Source organism: Zootoca vivipara, chromosome 1 (genome assembly GCF_965207765.1).
Source record: "Zootoca vivipara chromosome 1, rZooViv2.hap1.1, whole genome shotgun sequence".
Taxonomy (NCBI): domain Eukaryota; kingdom Metazoa; phylum Chordata; class Lepidosauria; order Squamata; family Lacertidae; genus Zootoca; species Zootoca vivipara.
This window is the reverse complement of record NC_142582.1, coordinates 64274001-64293833: the sequence shown is the minus strand read 5'-3', so window position 1 is coordinate 64293833 and position 19833 is coordinate 64274001. Positions and strand designations below refer to the sequence as shown.

Genomic DNA, 19833 nt, shown 5'->3' with positions numbered 1-19833 from the left:
AAGACCAAGAAAGCAGCTTGCATTCAAGGTTTTTATTGCTTAACTCCTATAACTGTCATCTATTCCAACCCACATCATTCTCCATAAAGACAACATTGTTAGGTCCTGGGAAGCAATTATTCCATGCTCCAAATGAGAGATGTAAACATTTTCTTCTGTCAAAAGAAATGTAATTTTCCATCAATGTTTCATAAACATTTGTAAATGTTTGCCTATTTTGAAACTGTATTTTGCAACCTGTTGTTTAGTGTGGATGAAGGAGTGGATGTCTCTGTGAAATAAGAGACTTTTGAAATTAGAAGGTTATGCCTGAAGGTTTGGATGGCATGGATATTTGTGAAGATAAGGTCAAATTCAATGTGGACTTTAAAAACCATTTTATCAGCCGTACTATATTGATAATCTGGAATAGATGTAAAACTAGCTTATATGTGAAGATACCTTTATGGATCTCAACAATAGAAGTGTTTCATGGAAAAGAGGTGATAGGCAAAGAGAAATGATTAAAGTACAGTACCAAGAATTATTAGTGTGGAACTAAGGAGACTGTAAAGTTAAAACAAGAGAACAAGTAGCAAGGGAAGGTCACAGTCTCCAATGGTTTTACTACCTACAGTTTACAGAGAGATTAAGTTACAGTAGATAAAAAGACTTTCGGTATAGAGCAATAGAGAGACTTTGAAATACAGTTGTGTATGAATGCTGATCATGTCATCACAAAAATGTACAAATTACTGTTGAAATTTGAAATGCAATAAGAACAAGTTAAAGAATGTATATTAAACTAGGGGGGGACTTTTGGCATAATAAACAAATGGAACGGAACATATATGGATTAAAAAATAAACTGGGACATCTAGTAAAGTCTTACCTAGTCTTGCTAGACCAGGGGGTTTATATTTCATGGGCTAACAAAGTTCTTGTCTACTACAAGAAACATTCTGTTGTCCAACCATGGCTTCCAATTTCTCTTTTTGTTTTCTGCTTTCTATTATGTATGTGAAGGGTGCAAACTGTTACAAGAAGACATACTACAGTGGCCCTTCAACCCATCCAGGTGGGAGCCTTACTACCAAGATCAGTTCCTACATGAAGTCCTCCACCTCCCTAGGCTATTGGTTCCATTGTCCAATTGCATTTACTATCAAGTTTCTCAGAATGTTCAACTAAAAACATACCGTTCTGCAATTTAAGCACAATAAGCCTAGTACTGTACAGCAGAAAACAAGCCTTTGTTCTCTTCAATATGAAATGTATTTGGATATTTGATGAGAGCACCATTTACTATGAACCCCAATATCTGCTTTATTTTTTAAAAAAACTACTATACCAATGTTTTGTGCCACATAACCCCATTTTGCCATCATCCACACATGTGAATTGACATGCCAAATTGAGGTTTGTAGGTAATGCCCCCTCCCCATCAACACTGTCAGATCAATGTGTGTCCCAATGCATAGACAACTCTTGATTTATCTAGCACAGAAACCAAAAATCAAAAATAAAATTTCAAGCCTATAGCCCTAACTTGACATAAATGATAAGTAACCATTTGGATTCTTTCAAAAATGAGTAAAGGCTCTCTTATTCCAGCAGGCTTTTACAAGTAGGAGCAATGTTTAAGGCATTCTGGTTGATTTGATATCATAATTTTATGGTGAAGCTACATCAGTATCCACTTTTGCAAAATTTGAATACAAAAATAAAATGATTTCTTAAAGGCAAATGTTTAAGACTGAATAATGTACACTTAAAAATTTAATGGCTCCATTATATTCATGATTTAATAAGCCTTGAAATTCTTGTGCCCATCACATTATAATATTATATACATGCACATTTTAATGCCCCACACTTCTTATAAACTGGAGTCTGGGGCAGCTAACAGTATCAATACATAAAACCACCAGTACAGGACAATAAAAACAGGACTTAAAAACACAACCACAGTCAGTTAACATATCTGAGCAGTGATGAACATTTATAGCATCACAATTCTCAGCACCACTCCTTCTACAGTTCAAAGCATAGCTGTCAAGTTTTCCCTTTTCTCGCGAGGAAGCCTATTCAGCATAAGGGAATTTCCCTTTTAAAAAGGGAGAACTTGACAGCTATGGTTCAAAGGCCTGAACAAATAAGAATATATTCAGCTTAGGCCAAAAGGCCTCTACTGTGGGGGTCAGCTGAATGTCTCCTGAGTGGGAGTTCCATAAACATACCGGTAATGTCTTGGGGTTTTTATTATAAGCAGTTTCATTGAAATATCAGCTGTGTACTTCAGTGCTACTTGCATATAATGAGACAATCAATCTTAATCTTGAATGGATGATTATTATAAACCATGTCCCTTTACTATTTAACTAAAAGGTTTATCTGCAAATTAAAAACACAGCTTAAAGTGAGAAAAAGGTCTGTTTGTAAACTGTGTTAATACAAACTTATGCACACCTGTTCAAAAGTAAGTTAAAATGAGTTTCCTCCCAGGTAACTGGATGTAGGGTTGCAGCTCTAGTTATCCTTTCATAGCAGAGTAAACCATTGCTACCAATTTGCTAAAATAATGTGCTGGAGGAATGCACACTGATAACATGCAAATTCAAGATAAAGGCCTCTAATTTGTTCTGAATGATATTTTTAGTACTACTGAACTATAAGCCCAACACATCCAGCAATAAATGTTGATATTTTTTTTGAGGATTGTTTCAAATATTCACTAAGAAACATTTACTTTTGTTATAGAAAATATTATACCAGCAACATTTGCTGAGAGTTAAACTTCATTTTAATGTTATCCCTGTCATATGTCAGGTCATCACTGCTCGTTTTTCAAAAATCAATAAAATAGATTTTTTTAAGGAAGTGTCTAAGCAACAGAGCTGCCTCAACAGTAGACAGCAAACCATGAAAACCGGTTGATTGTGGTACAAAAAGGTATTATTATCAGACAGTAAGACAGCACAAGTGGACAGAGAGGTATTCACAGAAAGCTTATTTTGATACTGAACCATGTTAAATTCAACAGAAACACGGTTAAAAGCAAGCATCCACATTAGTCAGGCTCCTATAACAACCTGTTAGTAGCACATGCAATGCCAAAATATACCGCACGCCCCCCCCCTTGCAAAAATGTATATTGATTTGGAGTCCAGAAAACGGTTCAGTCACTAAATTTTCAACTTCAAAAAACTTTGGATTGGGTCAGGCATAGGCAAACTCGGCCCTCCAGATGTTTGGGGACTACAACTCCCATCATCCCTTGCTAACAGGACCAGTGGTCAGGGATGATGGGAGTTGTAGTCCCAAAACATCTAGAGGGCCGAGTTTGCCTATGCCTGGATTGGGTCCATATTTCACTCCCAACAGCTAGAATGCTCTCCCAGGCAAGTAGAGGGAAGTGACAACTTTTCCCAATCCTCTCTTTTCACTGCCCTCTGTTATAGTAATTTACAATAATATCCATCTCCAAGAAATTCTAAATAGCTAATAATCCTTCTTTGACTCACTTACTATAAGTTACTTATTTATAAGATTAGTTACTTGTCTAAAGCTATTGAACAAATCTGTTTGTAGCAGTCCATCAAAGGAGATGGCCTTGGAAATCTCCAACATAAGGCTTTACATACAGGCCACACTCTCAAATTTATTCATTTTTATTAATTAAATCTGTCAATTGCTTTATCTTGTCCAGAGCAACCCAAAGTGACTTACAACCAACCAAACAATAAAACCCCACAGAGATACATTAAAACCAAGATGAAAAATAAATACATTTTTAAAATCCCACCCATGGGATACAACACTAAACAGTGACTTCTGTGCATAAGCCAGGTTCAGAAACCACAATTTCAAGTTTGCTTATGAGCCAGAAAACACAAAAAACCAACTTTCATTAAACCTAAAAGTAAATGTTAGTAAAGTCCTTCTCCTGGTCATGTGGGAGAAGCGGACAGGAGGGCACAAGCCTTGCACACACTCCTTCCTGCTCATGCATGAAACACATATGGTTACTTGTAAACACAGCTATCTTCTGAAGTCAGCAGGAATACGGTTAATTCAAATTATCCTCCAAAGTCAGATCTTTCAGATAATCCAAACCTACCACTTAACACCACAGTTTCTTAGCAGTGCTTAGAGTTCCTAAAGTAGATCCAAAAAGTTAGAAGGCATCAGAACAAATCACATATTTTCACATCTGAACAGAGATAAAGAGCCAGATATGTTGGAAGGAAGTTTTAACAAGTTGCTTTATTAATTCATAGAATCACAGAATCCTTGGAAGGGACCCTGAGGGTCATTTAGTCCAACCCCCCGCAATGCAGGAATCTCAACTAGATCTTATATGGCAGGTGGCCATCCAATCTGTTAAAACCTCCAAGGTTCCACCACCAAGTCCACCACCTCTTGTGGGAGCCTGTTCAACACTTTAAATCATGGTTGAGTAATAATAAGAAATAAATCTTAATTTTTAAATGACAAGCTTTTTAGAGTTCAAATGTAAAATGTGAAATATAGCAATAAGATTAGAAAACTGAATAGATTATAAGGTAAGAAAGAAAAACAAAAGAGGAGCCATTCAAAAATAGCTTGCATTCAGCAGAGCAGAGATGGGTAACCTGCAGCCCTCCAGGTGTAGCTGGACTCCAACTTTAATCAGCTGTCTCATCATGGACAATTGTCACGGGAAATGCAAGTTGTGGTTCAGCAACATCTGGAGGTCCACAGGTTACCCACCCCTGCTGCAGTGTGTAATAAAAGAGAGGTGTGCCATCACAGAGCACTCAAACAATTCTTTCCCCTTGAGGTTTTTTTTTCCCCCAGCTGAAAGTTTTCAATTACACAGGGAATTCTGCATGGAATTTTGCAAATTTAATAAATGACACAGAATCCTAGAAAACATGGTTATTAAAAATAGAGCTCAAACTGTTACAGTTGTTGAAAGATATTTGAAAATGTTGCAAGAGCATCTATACAAGTTCCAGTATTCAGAGAGCAGTGCTTCAATGTCTTGCATTACTACGTGTTCCAGGCTCATGGCCTCCAGTCATTATTCATCACTTTCCAATAATCCCCACCTTGCCACTGTACTTATCTTTGCCAGGACAAAAATAAAAAAATTGTGAACACTGGAATGCTGAATTTATCACATATATTTAAATACTGAATCTATAATTTTCAAAAACCTTTTGATAAATTCTGTCACAAAGGACTCCTGAGTAAACTTAGCATTCATGTCATCAGAGGAGATGTCCTCTTATGGACTGGTAACTGGTTAAGGAATGGGAAGCAGATAATAGGAATAACTAGACAGTTCTGCCAATGAAGGGATGAACGAAGTAGAGCCCCCAAAGGATCAGTATTGGCACCTGTGCTTTTTAACATGTTCATAAATCAGGCATAGGCAAACTTGGCCCTCCAGATGTTTTGGGACTACAACTCCCATCATCCCTGACCACTGGTCCTGTTAGCTATGGATGATGAGAGTTGTAGTCCCAAAACATCTGGAGGGCCGAGTTTGCCTATGCCTGTTCATAAACGATCCAGAGTTAGCACTGAGCAATATGATAGCCAAGTTTGCCAACATCAAATTGGTCAAAGTGGTTAAAACAAAAAGAGACTTTAAAAGAATATCTCAAAACTGAGAGAGAATGGGTATTGAAATGGCAAGTGCAATTCAATGCAAGCAAGGGTAAAGGGGTGTACATTGGGGCAAAAAAAGTGATGTACATTGGGACTTTAGTTGGGATTCCTGTATTGCAGGAGGTTGGACTAGATCAGGCATCCCCAAACTGCGGCCCTCCAGATGTTTTGGCCTACAACTCCCATGATCCCTAGCTAACAGGACCAGTGGTCGGGGAAGATGGGAATTGTAGTCCAAAACATCTGGAGGGCCGAAGTTTGGGGATGCCTGGACTAGATGATCCTCAGGGTCCCTTCCAACTCTACAGTGCTATGATTCTAAGTATACAGTGTCTACCATATCATCCCTATCCACATATTTCTTGACATTTCTCAGCAAACTCTAAAACATAGGTGGTGAACCTCAGACCCAGGAAATGAATACAGTCCTCCAGGACACTACCTGACCCTCAAAACTCTCCCACAGAAACATACCCTTTCTCCCCAGGCCAAACGCCTCATTATCCCTGTTTCACACTCTGGATGCTTTGCCTTTTGGAACGTGTTTCTGAACTATGATAATGCCTTTTGCTTCTCTGGATACAGAGGGGTGGTGTCAAGTGTGTGATAGAAACTAAACTACTGTACAAAGGTTACATTTACATTTGCTGCTCTGCACACTTTTGCCTCTGGCTCTGGCTCTGCCCACTACCAGTATGTAGACTTTGGTATTTTGCCCAGAAGGAAATGCAGTCATTGAGCTGAAAAAGGTTCCTCACCCCGTTCTAAAAAGTTGGTGTGACAGGATGTACCTTTGTACAAACCATGCTGATTCTTGCTCCCATTATCCCTATGACTTAATGTGACATGCAAACCAGATCTTTGCATTGCAGCTTGAAAATGATAAATCTACTTCACCAAACCTTTATTAGGCATATTAGGCACTACAAATATAGGCCATCATAAAACATCCATATATAAAATTGTGAAAATAAAAGCCATGTAAAATATGTAATGACAAGGATTTTCATTGGGCAACTGATAGTCACTGTCGCTTACTTCAGATGCAATGTGATATTTAAATTTTGTATTATTGATTCATGTCTGGGCAACCAGATTACTCAGTTGGGCAGTCACATTTCAAAGACAGCCCTATAGATCACACTGCAGTAGTCTAAAGAGGAAATTAGTGTGTATTCTTTCAAACTCTTAATTCCCCTGGAAAGGGTATAACTAGCAAACCAGCTGAAGTTTGTAAAAGTAACTCTTTACCACAGCTGGCCTTTCAGAAATAAAGCTAGATTTAAAATTATTTAATGTATTTTAGTTATTTCTGTAATTGGCTCTGCATGTGACACATAGTCCATTAAAATTGTTCTGCCATGTTTACTTAATCTGGCAGTTTTTTTAAATAAAAAAACCTAGAAATTGTTCAACATAAGTGCAATCAGAAAAAATGAGAATAAGTATATATCATGTAAAGCTTTTACAATTGGTGGTAACTCGAATTTTTTACCAATACCACCCACCCTCCCTCTAGTCGATCCAGATCAAACTCCTCAATCTACCATGTGCCTTCCTGCACAACAACAGATCATATGTATGTAATATCTGAATGGAATATACTAAGGAGGTGGGGAAATGGCAGCCAGGTTTTAAAAATTGTCCATATTCTTGGTATTCCTTCAACACCCTAGATTCCTTGAACACCCCCAAAATTCCACTTACACTGCATTCTAAAACAGCTTCCATTGTTTTGGGCATCAATGTATTCTTAAAATGTCCCCAGACTATCTTCTTTTACAGCTCCTGGGAATATGATCTCGTCTTTTAAGTAGTACATACTGAACAGGTGCACAAAGCCATTGTAATTCTGCACCACCTATACTGTTCAAAGTGAATGCAGTTTTCTTGTGGTGACATTCCAACCATGAAAAACTAAGTGCTCAGGCAAGAATTATTTCCTACAAGGAATATTGTAAAACAACTTTTCTAGTATTTTAGTCATGCAAAAATCTATCTTTCTGCTCTCTTCCAATATATATAAATTTATTACTTTTATTTATTACTCATCCTTTATCCCAAAATGGGTCACAATAATTTAAGATGCAACAGTAAAACCCGTTTAAAACACATTACAATCACAAGAACAGGGTGGATCCTAAAATATCAGATGTCAGTGTTCATCAAAGGTTATGAACCAAAAGAATTCCACAGATCCAATCCTCTGTAGTATCAGATTAGGCATTACTTATTACTGATCTATAGCAACATTCCTCTTTTATTCAAATACAGCAGTAGCAATAGAATACAGTAATCAAAAGGCGTGAATAAGAAAAATCTATTTTGCAAAATGTTGCCCCATGTTAATACAACAGTCTCCCCTTTTGCAACAGAAAAATTAAGAACAGTAAAATAGACTATAATCCAAAACAGACTACTGTTCAAATTGAATCATTTTTATTCACCCCCAATGTTTTATAAATGATGCTCTCTGTTTTTTGCAGTGCTGTTTGTATTTTTAATATGTAACATGAGATATATAAGATGACCCATTCTATGCTTCAACAGATTTGTGACCATTAATTTGATCTAAACTTTTTTTTGCAGAAAAACGTGACAGTCTTTCACATACTGAACACTGTTAACCTGCCTTATAAACAACCTCATTGCTACACTTCAATTCAGCAGCAGGCAACAGGTTCCAGCCAGTGTGTTAGTCACACATTGAGCCAAGTTTGGCTGACATTCAGTCAACCGTTCACTACGGCAGGGAATCCAGAAGCAATATAAACAGCTACAAAGGTAAAAGCCTGTTGCTCTTGCCAGACAACGGAAGTGTCAAGAGAACACCAAAGAACGGCAATATAAAGCACTATTATAACCATTGATTTTTTTTAAAAAAAATCAGCAAATAGTATCAGAATTCATGCTCTCTCTCTCTCACACACACACACACGCGCACGCGCGAGATAAACCTCTCCTTTACTTCAGTTATACTGGACCCAAAATAAGGTGATGTTGATTCTTGGGGGGGGGGGAGAGAGAAGAATATATCCCATTTTCTGATACAGAGGATTAATCCTTTCTCTCTCTCTCTCTCTCTCTCACACACACACACACACACACACACGCACACGCGCACACACAGGGTTAAGTAAGCGAGTGTATCTCGAGTGGGAAATACTCACTCAATGAAGTAACTGGCTCCTTCTTCCGAGAATCCCTCCTCCCATCCACGGGGAAGATCTAAAAAAAAGAACAAAAGCAGGAGGGGGGAGAAAGAGAGAGAGAAAGTGGCAGTGAGAGAAAGACGAGGGAAGCGAGATCTCAATGCCCTGGAGATATGCGAGCGTAAATCCCAGTCACACAAAGGTCGTTATCCTCCCCCCCTCCGCCACCCCCCACGCTCTCCCTTCCCCGTGAGAGAGATAGAGAGAGAAAGGCAAACACGAGCGTGGGGCGAAGGGGGGGGAGCAGAAGAGTCCCATTGAGCCTCCCTTTCCCGCCCCGCTTCTTTCCCACCCACCACCCACCCCACAACAAGTGCCCTAGCGGGAAAGTGTAGTAGGGGAGGGCGAGGGGGAGTTTAGGGCACCCACCTGAGCGGATCATGTGGCCTGAGTTGACGGGTTCCCCGGTGCGAGGATGCAGCCAAGTAGTTGAGCGGGTCAGGTCGCTAAGGAGGGAGAAGCGGCAAACATGCACCTGTTAGTACTAGAGCCCGTTGTGAAGGGGGGGGGAGAAAGGAGCGGAATAAGCGGCAACACTACCGGCCCCCCCACCCACCCAACCACCGCCACCTCCTTTTCCCGCCGCCCGGCTCCTTACTCGATGAAGAAGACGCGGCCGTCTCCACAGACGCCATAGGACCAGTGCTCAGGTAGAGTGTCCCGCCCCACCGCCTCGGCCGCCGCCGCCGCCATGTTCGCCGCGCGCTCAGCCAGCCAGTCCGCCCGCCTGCCGGAGGGGGGCGGAGGGGGTGCAAGGGAGCGAGAGGGCAAGGCGAGGCCGGGCAGGCAGGCAGGCGCCCGCCGCAAGTGCCCGGCTCTGCTCAGCAGCGCCACCGGCCGGCAGCGGAGAGCGGGAGGCGCAGGGAAAGAGAGGCGCGCAACGCACAACGCGGCGCAACGCAACACAAGGTGGCTCGCCTCCCCCGTCTGGGTGGGGAAGAGCGCTCTGTGTGTGTCCCCCACCCTTTCAGTTAAGCCCAGCAGGCAGATTGGGCAGACGGCTCGTTGCCCTGTGTTTAGAAACGGGAGAAGAGGAAGAGAGGGAACTCTTTACAGTACAGTATTTCGAACAAGACTGTGGTTTTGTATCCCATAATAGCAGTCTGGGCAACAGGTTGTGTTTGCCCAGCTAAAGTCCGCTGTTCCTTGTTTAGGACTTAATAGGTGCCACCCTTAAACAGCAACGCTTAGGGCTGTAGGTGAATAAATAGAAATGAATAATATGCTACCTGAGCTTCCCAATCGCTGCTCCAGAGATACAGTTGTTAACTCCTTGTTGTGAAGGAGTCTAGAATGCTCCAACTGTTGAAATAACATCGCATTTTTCACAACACGTGAGCAAGGCTACTTCTTTTCACACCAATTTGTGAACTTTTTTTCCTGACTCTCAAGATCTGGCTCTTTTCCCCTTCCTATAGCACTAAACACAAACTTTCCCTGAATTTTTTTAAAAGTGTAAATATAACAAAAGTCATGCACATACATCTCTAAATGAAACCCTCCTTCTGTGTCCAACTGTGGTGGCTCAGCTAAGTGTTTTAACTGCATAGGCAAGAACAAATATGATACTTTTCAGTGTCTGCGCTGTCAGGCTTTGTGGGATACTTGGCCACCCTTGACAAATATCAGAAATTAAGCTGCCCTCAATAGATCATCCACACCATACATTTAAAAGCAATATTATATCACTTTTCCCCAAAGAATCCTGGGAACTGTACTTTGTTAATGGTGCTGCCACCAAAATCAGCTTCTTCTCACAGCTCTTTGTCCACCACACCAGAACTACCACCTATGCAACTATCATGAGGATAAATTTGGGGCTCAGTTTATCTAGTAAGTAATACAACAGGCTATTGTAATAGGAATTTAACACATGAACAAGTTTAAAAGACACAAACATCAGTCTTGCTTTTTCTACATTCCATGTTTTAAACCAATCAATGATAAATAAAGTTTGACATGTGAGAATGCTGCCTAAAAATGAATAGAATTTCTGTGGTGATATTCAGTGGTAGTTATATTGAGTAGACCCATTAAAATCAATGAACTTCAGTACAGTACTGAACTCCATTAATTTCATTGGGTATGTCTTCGTTGGATATCATCCATAGGCCAAATTTCAAGGTGCTGTTCCTTCCAAAAATACGAATATGCAACTCATGTTACCCTACAAATTTGATTTGTTTGGAAACAATTGGTCCTCATTTTAATACAATTTGTACTTTTTTGTAACATCAGTTGAAATAAAAGGACAGTTCATTAATTGAAACAGAATTTGGGCTCCTCCAGACAACCCATTTTATTAAGCATCTATCCTAATTCGCTTGCACAGAGCATACTCGGAGGATATGCAATGTCTGGTCTATAAGGAGTGTTTATTCTGATTTATTGCAGAGAGGTTATACAACAATGAGCACTCATCCTGATATCTTGTGCAGATGTTTTATGTATTCCCATTAATCAATCATTTATCGCATGCTTTTTTGGTGCATTTCCCCATCATTTTCCTGAACAAAAAATGTCAATGTTTAAAACCTTGATTTGTTGCAGTAAAGCACTTCAATTCACTTTTATTGTACAAACTAAATTTCTAGTATGCAGCTGAATCCTGCTTGCAGAATACTGGCAGTATGATAGCAAACTTTGTTTCGCTTGTTCTGTTTTCCTTTGAATGCTGTCAGACATAAACTCCTAACAAACATACAAGAGTATACATGTCTCTTCGCTCTATGTAATTTGACCCAGCTCGGCACATGGTTTACCCAGGATACAGTGTCTTTCTGTAAAATTGTTTCTCTTCTTCTTTTGCTGCTGAAAATGCAATCTTCAGAGAAACCAGCAGGGCATGGAAGAAGACGAAATCAGAGTTGTTGGAGTGGATCAGCAAGCAAAGTGAATATAACTTTGTTCCTTTCTTTGCTGCACAGGCTAAATCACAGGTCAGTAAAAGCTCAGCTGTTGGGATTGTCATCTTTTCTGGAGCCCTGAACTACATTAAAGAAGCAATCAGAGATATGATCATAATTGTTTGATGTTTTGAGATTGGTAATTACTGTAGTATGGGAAATTCTAAATATAAGACTTGTTGCATTTTTAGCCAATACTATTTTGGTAGACATGTAACAATGCAGTGTGTACCTACCTAAAACAAATAGCGCATCTCAATCCACAGAACATTTCTAGTTACTGAAATTGTATTTTATGTCAATAGAACAGGGATATTGTAGAAAGTAGCAGGGCAAATCTCTACTTTTTCCAGCAATTGTGTTCTTATTTGTTATTGTCCAAAGTCAACTCCCCAATACTTCTCCCTTTTTAACAGAAATTAAAAGAAATACAAAACTGTTCCTGAAGGTTAATCTGTACAGCCTGCGTAGAAGCAGAGAAACACTGTACACATTCCCCAAGTGTACTATCTGCAAAATACAGGTCCTCCATCTGTGTGTATAAAATCATGACTGTCATTTCAATACTTCAAAGATAAAGGACAGTCCTTTAAATATGGAAGCTCTCTGTAGACATATCCTAAGGCACTTGTCCAACCTGTGCAAAGCTTTTATTGCTTCAGTCTGTACCAGCTCTCATTTTACTTCAATATTACCTATGCAGTATATGTTGGTGCTAAAAAATGAACCGTTCCAATTATTTCAACTTCTACAGTTAATTATTGATTTAGAGTACCAGCAGTATACAACCAAGTTCAGATGATGGCTGTTTTTCTCCTTACTATAAATTTAAAATATGCAGTAATTACCGGTATGTTGCTGTCTTTGGAGTAACTTCAAGTCTAAAACCTTGACCTTATATTGTTTCATGAGTATACCCTGAATTCATAATGTCCCAACTGGCTCAGGCCTTAGCCTTTGAATTTTCTAATTAAAACAATTACACCCCTGTAGTATTTTCTTCACCTTCTGCTTCCAGTGCTCTTCCCTCCATGGGCGTAGCCAAGGGGGGACATGGAGGGGCAGCTGCCCCCCATCAATTAAAAAAATGCATAGCAAACTGAGGTTCTGCTCCCCCCAAAACAAAAGGCCTGCTCCCCTAACAAAAATCCTGGCCACGCCATGCTCCCCTCCCTACCTTTCCCCACTACATATCAATGTCTCGCATGTTGAGGCCCTTTTCACTCCTGTAGTTCTCCTAGTTCTAGGGGGCTTGTACCAGTATGTTCTCTGGATTTCCTTATGCATGCGGATACAAACATCTCGCCACCTTGTGGATCTCCCTTAAGGGTTTTTGTCATTGTTGTTGGAATAGATCTTCAGAAGTGCAAAAGAAATGGATTTCTTTAAGTTATAATATAGTTCAGGATCTGGTGTGTAAGCAATTCCAAACTTTCAAAAACAAAAACAACACACTGCATGCTACTCATCCTGCCACAGATAATTACTTGCCAATATTGATTCTGGCACCTTAACATGTCCATTAAAATGCTGTTTGCACCCGCACAGAGGTAATGGCTTCTTATATTGGTATTGACATTTTGAATCAGTAGTGTTTTTTAACCTCAGGTAGTACCTTTAAGAAAGAGAAGACTGTAATGATATATTATTCAGTTACATAACCTTCAAGATTTAATCTCTGGTCCTTTCCTATTAATTTATTTATAGTTTTCTCTCTGTAAACAGCATATTTAGAACAGAAAATGAAATTGTAGTCCATTGATCATAAGGAATCATTTTGAAAGCTAGCAGTAATGAAAATCTACAATGTAGTACAAGAATGAGGAATTATGAAGTGGTAGTAGTGAAATTGTAGAATGTAGTGCTGTATAAGGTAAATTTTGTGGCCTCTGTAGTGTCTCTCTATTGTTCCACAGGGATAATACAAGACAGTATTTTTGTCCCATAGAACACTTCCTAGTTATAAATATTAACAGCACCAAACATGAACATAAAAACGCCTAATGAAGTATTCTCAGTGGCTGCCCCACAAATGTAAAAATTTGTCTCCCAAAGTATATGTTGAGCAGTTCCCCTTCTCTTTGTCTCCCAATAACATTCCCAGTCTTCTCCACCCAGCAGACCTATCACTTGCTTGTTCTTCCTCTTGCTTCAAACATAGCTGAAGAAACCATTTTAAATTAATTTTATCCTCTCTTGCAGAGCTCATTCTGTTATATATTTTAAATATAGGCAACCATAAGGATGGCTTTTCAGCAGTAATGTATTTTCATCACATTTTGGATTGTGTTTTATAATCATGTATTGTGCTCCATCCTGGGATCCATTGTGTTAAAGGGTGGGTTGGAAATATCCTTAATAAATAAAAATAAATATTCTTTTTAATACCAATTTTAAAAAAATCCTTGCTTGTGCTTGTATAGCCAACGCTGCACACAAGAGAGAACAGTCAGCAGACTCAGAGTAACCCAAGGATTGCAGAAGTTATTTAAAAAAAAACTTTAAGGGGACATAAGTGGAAAAGAGCCGAATGAAAACCAAGAATTTTGAGAAACTAACTGAAAAACAAAAAAGTGGGCAGGAGGGGGGAAAGGAGTGGAGCAGCTGGAAAGGGAGGAAAACAAACAGAGAGACATAAAAAGGGATAGAAAGAAACATATCATCTGGATAGATCATTTTCTACTTCACACTGTTTTAAAATGTCCCCAAGGTCAGAAAAGAGAGCAGCCCATAGACATCAATGTGGCTGGGAGAAAAACCAAAAGGTGGGAAGAGGCAATGGCAAACACTCAAACAAGCTAATGCGAACTCAGGCTGCTCACAGGGTCCTGAATGCTGATTTACTACTGTGGTGAAGGAAACCCTGGGGAGGGAATGGAATTGTGTGGCTAGTACAGTGGTACCTCGGTTTATGAACACAATTGGTACCGGAAGTCTATAAATTACCATAATTTGTTGTTGACAAAGGACAGCTGGACATATAAAGGGCCCCATTAACCCTCAGTAGCTTAGGGCCTCATCAAACCCAAATCTGGCCCTGATAGGACCCCACTTGTCATTACTACATATCAGCATCCAGAGAACTCCAAATGAGTTGCAACAGGGCTTTCTTTCATCTGGAACTCACTGGAACTCAGTTCTGGCACCTCTCAGGTCGGTGCCATTGCCATTATAAGAGAACAAAGGGAGGCGTTCATGGTGAGTTCTGGCATTGAGTTACAAAGGCAAATAAAAATTAGTCCAGTTTTTCAGAGTACTATGTGAGACATGATGTGAACAGAATGCCTGGAGTCACTTTGGTCATAAGCAATACAGGTAGAACAGGAAGCACAAGCCACTCATACCTGAACATGATGGGGAATATGAAATAGTTCCACTTTGGATGTTACAGAGATATATATTAAACGTTTGTACTTGCAGTGTATGTGTTGGTTTCTGTTCAGGGGCCCAGCTACAAAATTCCATTTCCCCTCTCCCTTGTTGGTGACCATAGTTAACAGAGATGCACAGAATTAGTCTAAAAGTATTTTTAAAAGGAGAATTATAATGGAGTAGGAAGAGCAGATCAATGAATAGAGGAAGGACATTGTGAGACATACGGGAAAGTTAGTACTTCTTCCCTTGAGGTTCAAAGATTAACATGAAGAAGCCTGATAGCAGGGTGCCATTCCTGCACCTAGTCTTTGTGTAGTATCAGATAGCAAACAATTGCATGCAAAGTAACTGGTAAAGAATACCTTTCATGTTCATTACATAAATTTCTCCTTTTTCTCCATTGTAGACTGCTTCCTTCGACTTCCATTCAGTGAATTGAATGGAAATTTTAATAAACGTGGGGTGTATAGTTTGGTCACAGCTTCTATTCATATATCTGTAATAACTTTGAAAAAGGGAATGAAGGTTAATAAACTAAACAATCACCTTCAAGAGAGACACTATAAGAACTGCCTTTGTGCCTACATATTCAAAAGAAGAAAGAGTCAAAATCTTTTATCAAATTTATACAAAGCAAAGGCTAATTTAAGAACATACAGAGGCTACCCCAATAACAATTTTTTGCCATTTATTTGTGTATATATTGGATCCTTTGAAATACTGGGCAGAATTAAACACTCTGAGGAATATGCTGTGGTACACAATTATCTAAAGATCCATATCCGCAGCTAATAAACTAAGATTAACAAAATCTTATGCACGTCTGTTCAGAAGTCAAACTGAGTTCAACAGGACTTATTCCTAGTTAAGCATGTGTAGGATTATCACCTTAAATTTCCATCCTACACCCAATTACTTGGGTGTAAGTCCCATTGAACTCCACGGTACTTAAGTCAGAGCAGACATGTCTAGGATTGCACTGTTAGGCTACAATCTTAAGCACACTTGCTAGGGTGGATCCCTCATTGAAAACATGAGCATGCATAGGATTCTACAGTAGATGGAAGTAGGTTACTACAGAGAGAGGGATTCTAAGGTTTTAAAAATTATTTTTCCCCTCAAATATTTGGAAAAAATACACATACTTAAAATGTTTTTGTAGTTTATCTGAAGGAGGCATCAGAAGCTTAAGATATTGTTGCAGGGCGCCCCCCCCCATCTGAGCAGTGAAAAATTCCAGGGCTTCCAGGCACTTACCCAGGGCTGGGTTTTATTTGGAATAAGGGACAGTGGAGACTGTGATGTCTTTAGGATATATTGATGATAATGGATGAGAGAGAGAGAGAGAGAGAGATATGATAGATAGATAGATAGATAGATAGATAGATAGATAGATAGATAGATAGATAGATAGATATAAAAACTGAGCTACGATGGCAGGCCTCAGAGCATCAGCACCACAATAGGGTATTGCTTCTTTCATAGCCACAGCCTTGGATTCCAGCATAAATCAGGCATAACACTGCCTCTGCCTTCCCAGCCTGCTGCCTTATACACACTCAACTCTCAACTCTGGCCTTTGACTTTCTAACTACCAGCAAGTTTTTGGGGGGGGCACCAATAAACTATCTGGCACAGTGCCACTTCCTTTGTTACCTTAATGGTCCATACTCAGAGGGCCATTACTTCTCCATGAAATGAATCCATGCTGGATCCAGGAATTAAAAGAGGGGCCCAGGCATACAGCCTCCCCCCCCTCTAAAGTCATAACAATATTATCAGGGAATATTCACCTTAAGTACAGCACCAACATGCTATGCAATCTGACTGATGAGGCCACACATTGGTCAGCCTAGAGGGGTTGCAGTGTATTCTAGTGAAAATATGTGGAAATGCCACAAAAACAGTGTTCATAATGTAAGCAAAATTAGATCCTTTGTGATCCCTCAACCTTGAATGTATATGAATCTCCATGAAACATACATGCAAATGCTTAGGAATCCAGAACTCTTAGTTTTAAAAAATAACTACTTCAAAAATAATTTACTTTCTGAAACAATAAATTTGTAAAAGTGCAGGTGTGCCAGCAGCCTCAGAGTACAGAGGAGGAGTCCACTCCAAGGGGAATTCCTGAAATTACTTTGGCAACCAAACCTTTGAGGTCCCGCAGTGTGTGGATAGTAAAAGAAACTTTTGCCAAGTCCCCAGCAAGAGCACAACCTTTGCTCTTTAATAAGTAAGTTGAGAGGCAACACAACAGGAAGAGAGAAAACCCAAAAGAAAAGAAAAAACATTCAATTCTATGTCTGCCTCACATTTTAGCTTACTTTTTGCCCTGAAGTTGAAAGATTGCAGCCTGTCTCCTTGTACAGTATTGCTGGTAACACCAGTATCAGTATCAAACTTTACTTTGGTCACAGACCAGTATAAGATAAAACATATGTATAAACTGAACACATAAGACTTCAAACAGGTAAGGGATTAAAAACTAGTAATTAAAAGGTGATTATATCATACATGACTTTAAAATATAGAAACAAGGGCAAACAGTTCAAAGCGACTGTAAGTGACTGATTACACCAGACAGCAAGGAGAACTGGAGAAGTTGCCTTCTTGCCCCTCCAAGGCTGGCTGGAGTTTCTCTTCTCCTGGCTTGTGTTCACAGGGTGTCCAGGAAGAGTAGCTCCCTTTCGGGATCCGTCTTGAGGAGAGAATGACAAAGTCGGTAAATATGCTTTTTAATTATATATGTGAGATTCAGGTCTTCCAGAAGCTATAAGTATGCATATATTTGAAAAGATTAACCTGCACTATTTAAGTAGGGTAAAATATCATTTTAATTCAAATAAAACAATACAAAATTTCTCTAGGACCCAGTGTTTGTATTAAAAACCCTATTTATTATGTTGTCTGCATTGTCAATCAGCTTGACAAGCCTGTGTTTTTTGAAAGTAGGAATGAAAGGTGAAATATATGTATAAGTGCTTTAAATTACAGAACAGAGTTCTGCACCCCACTGAGTTATTCTATTGTACAAAATGCTCACACATGGAATCTATTTTAAACCTTATGGAAAAAAATAAGCTGCAGTTTGAAGAAGAAAGTTTAATATGATGTTTTGGAAGTTTCTCTTTACCTCCGCCTTTAACTCTCATCAATTGATTCACCAGCTTCTGTACCCATTCACACACATACCAGACTGGTCATTTATACACTGTTCCACACAATTGTCTGAAGACCACTCAGATGCCCCATTCCTACACCCAGCTTAAGAGGTGACCTTCCTTGCAGTATTTCTGCATCCTAACGTCTCTGCATCCTTTACCAAGAAGAACAGGTGAAAGCTCTATCTACCTCTTTGACCTTTGCTTTGTGTATCTATTATATTATTATTAATGAGCATTCCATACTACTACATAACCTCATGTTATCAATACTGTGGAGACTTACTGTATTTCTCTGACCTCAGTGGTATCACAGTCACTTCAATGGTATTGAAATATCTTAAGAAGTGGTTGACCAGGAAAATGTCAAAGACTTCAGACTGCATTTACCTCAGGTTTTATAATTCTTTTCATGGTGTCTATGACCTTTTAGAACAACAAAAAATACTAGTATGCATTCAAAGCAGGGCTTGCCAACCTTTTTGGACCACTGGACACATTTCAAATTTTGAGAAAATTCAGTCACAAAATAGTTGTCATGTAGGGTGGGGTGGGGGGAGCCAGAATGGCCATAACACAACATGGCTGCTCTCTAGGAGTCCAGCTGGTCCTGGTTGTGGAGCTCACACAATATCACCTCCACCCACTGTCTAATAACAAAAGGGATCATTTCCCAATACTCAGAAAATAACACAAGGCAACTACACTCACCCCCTCTCTCCTTCTCTCACACACAGACACACACACACCACTACAGAAGGCAGATACAGCATGCATTTCTTGTATACATGCACTTCACATATGCACAGCTGCAGATACATCTCTCCCTCTTTCTCTGTCCAAATGCATCTCTATTTGTCACAGACCATACACAACACATAGCTGCCCTTCTCTCCCCCCACACCTAACATATATCTCTCCCGCTCTCTCACATGCAAACCACACATTCATTCATAGATGCCTCTCCCCCCTCCCTCCTGCTCTCTCTCTCTCTCTCTCTCTCTCTCTCTCTCTCTCTCTCTCACACACACACACACACTACACATGCACCTCTTTGCCCAAGTGCATCTTTCCCCATCAAACACACACACAGCCACCTCATCAGGTGAACAAGCTGCTTGTTGCCAAGTTCACATGGCTAAAGGTAAAGGGGACCCCTGACCATTAGGTCCAGTCATGACCGACTCTGGGGTTGTGGCGCTCATCTCGCGTTATTGGCCAAGGGAGCCGGAGTACAGCTTCCGGGTCATGTGGCCAGCATGACAAAGCCGCTTCTGGCGAACCAGAACAGCGCACGGAAACGCCGTTTACCTTCCCGCTGTAGCTATTTATCTACTTGCACTTTGACGTGCTTTCGAACTGCTAGGTTGGCAGGAGCAGGGACCGAGCAATGGGAGCTCACCCCGTCACAGGGATTCGAACCGCCGACCTTCTGATCAGCAAGCCCTAGGCTCTGTGGTTTAACCCACAGCGCCACCCGTGTCTAATATAGTACTTACCAATATAGTACTTACGAATACACAGATGCATGCACACATA

General features: G+C 39.9%; 1 protein-coding gene and 1 long non-coding RNA gene across 7 annotated transcripts in view; one reads left to right on the top strand and one right to left on the bottom strand.

Moving 5' to 3' along the window:
• Window positions 1–9772, bottom strand: part of PLEKHA7 (pleckstrin homology domain containing A7) — a 151424-nt gene extending 141652 nt beyond the window's left edge. For 5 of the 6 annotated variants that reach the window (XM_035120130.3, XM_035120148.3, XM_035120139.3 and 2 more), the window contains exons 1-3: window positions 9448–9772; window positions 9219–9295; window positions 8808–8865 (exon numbers count right to left, since the gene is read on the bottom strand). In XM_035120130.3, coding sequence (XP_034976021.1) covers window positions 8808–8865; window positions 9219–9295; window positions 9448–9542 — 230 coding nt within the window. In that variant the 5' untranslated portion in view covers window positions 9543–9772. The remainder of the gene's footprint in view (window positions 1–8807; window positions 8866–9218; window positions 9296–9447) is intronic. The other variant, XM_060275967.2, reaches the window with a different exon arrangement.
• Window positions 9773–10750: 978 nt separating this feature from the next.
• LOC148687611 (uncharacterized) overlaps window positions 10751–19833 on the top strand; it is a 40056-nt gene continuing 30973 nt past the window's right edge. The window contains exon 1 of the long non-coding RNA XR_015946259.1: window positions 10751–11788. This is a non-coding gene — a long non-coding RNA (uncharacterized LOC148687611). The remainder of the gene's footprint in view (window positions 11789–19833) is intronic.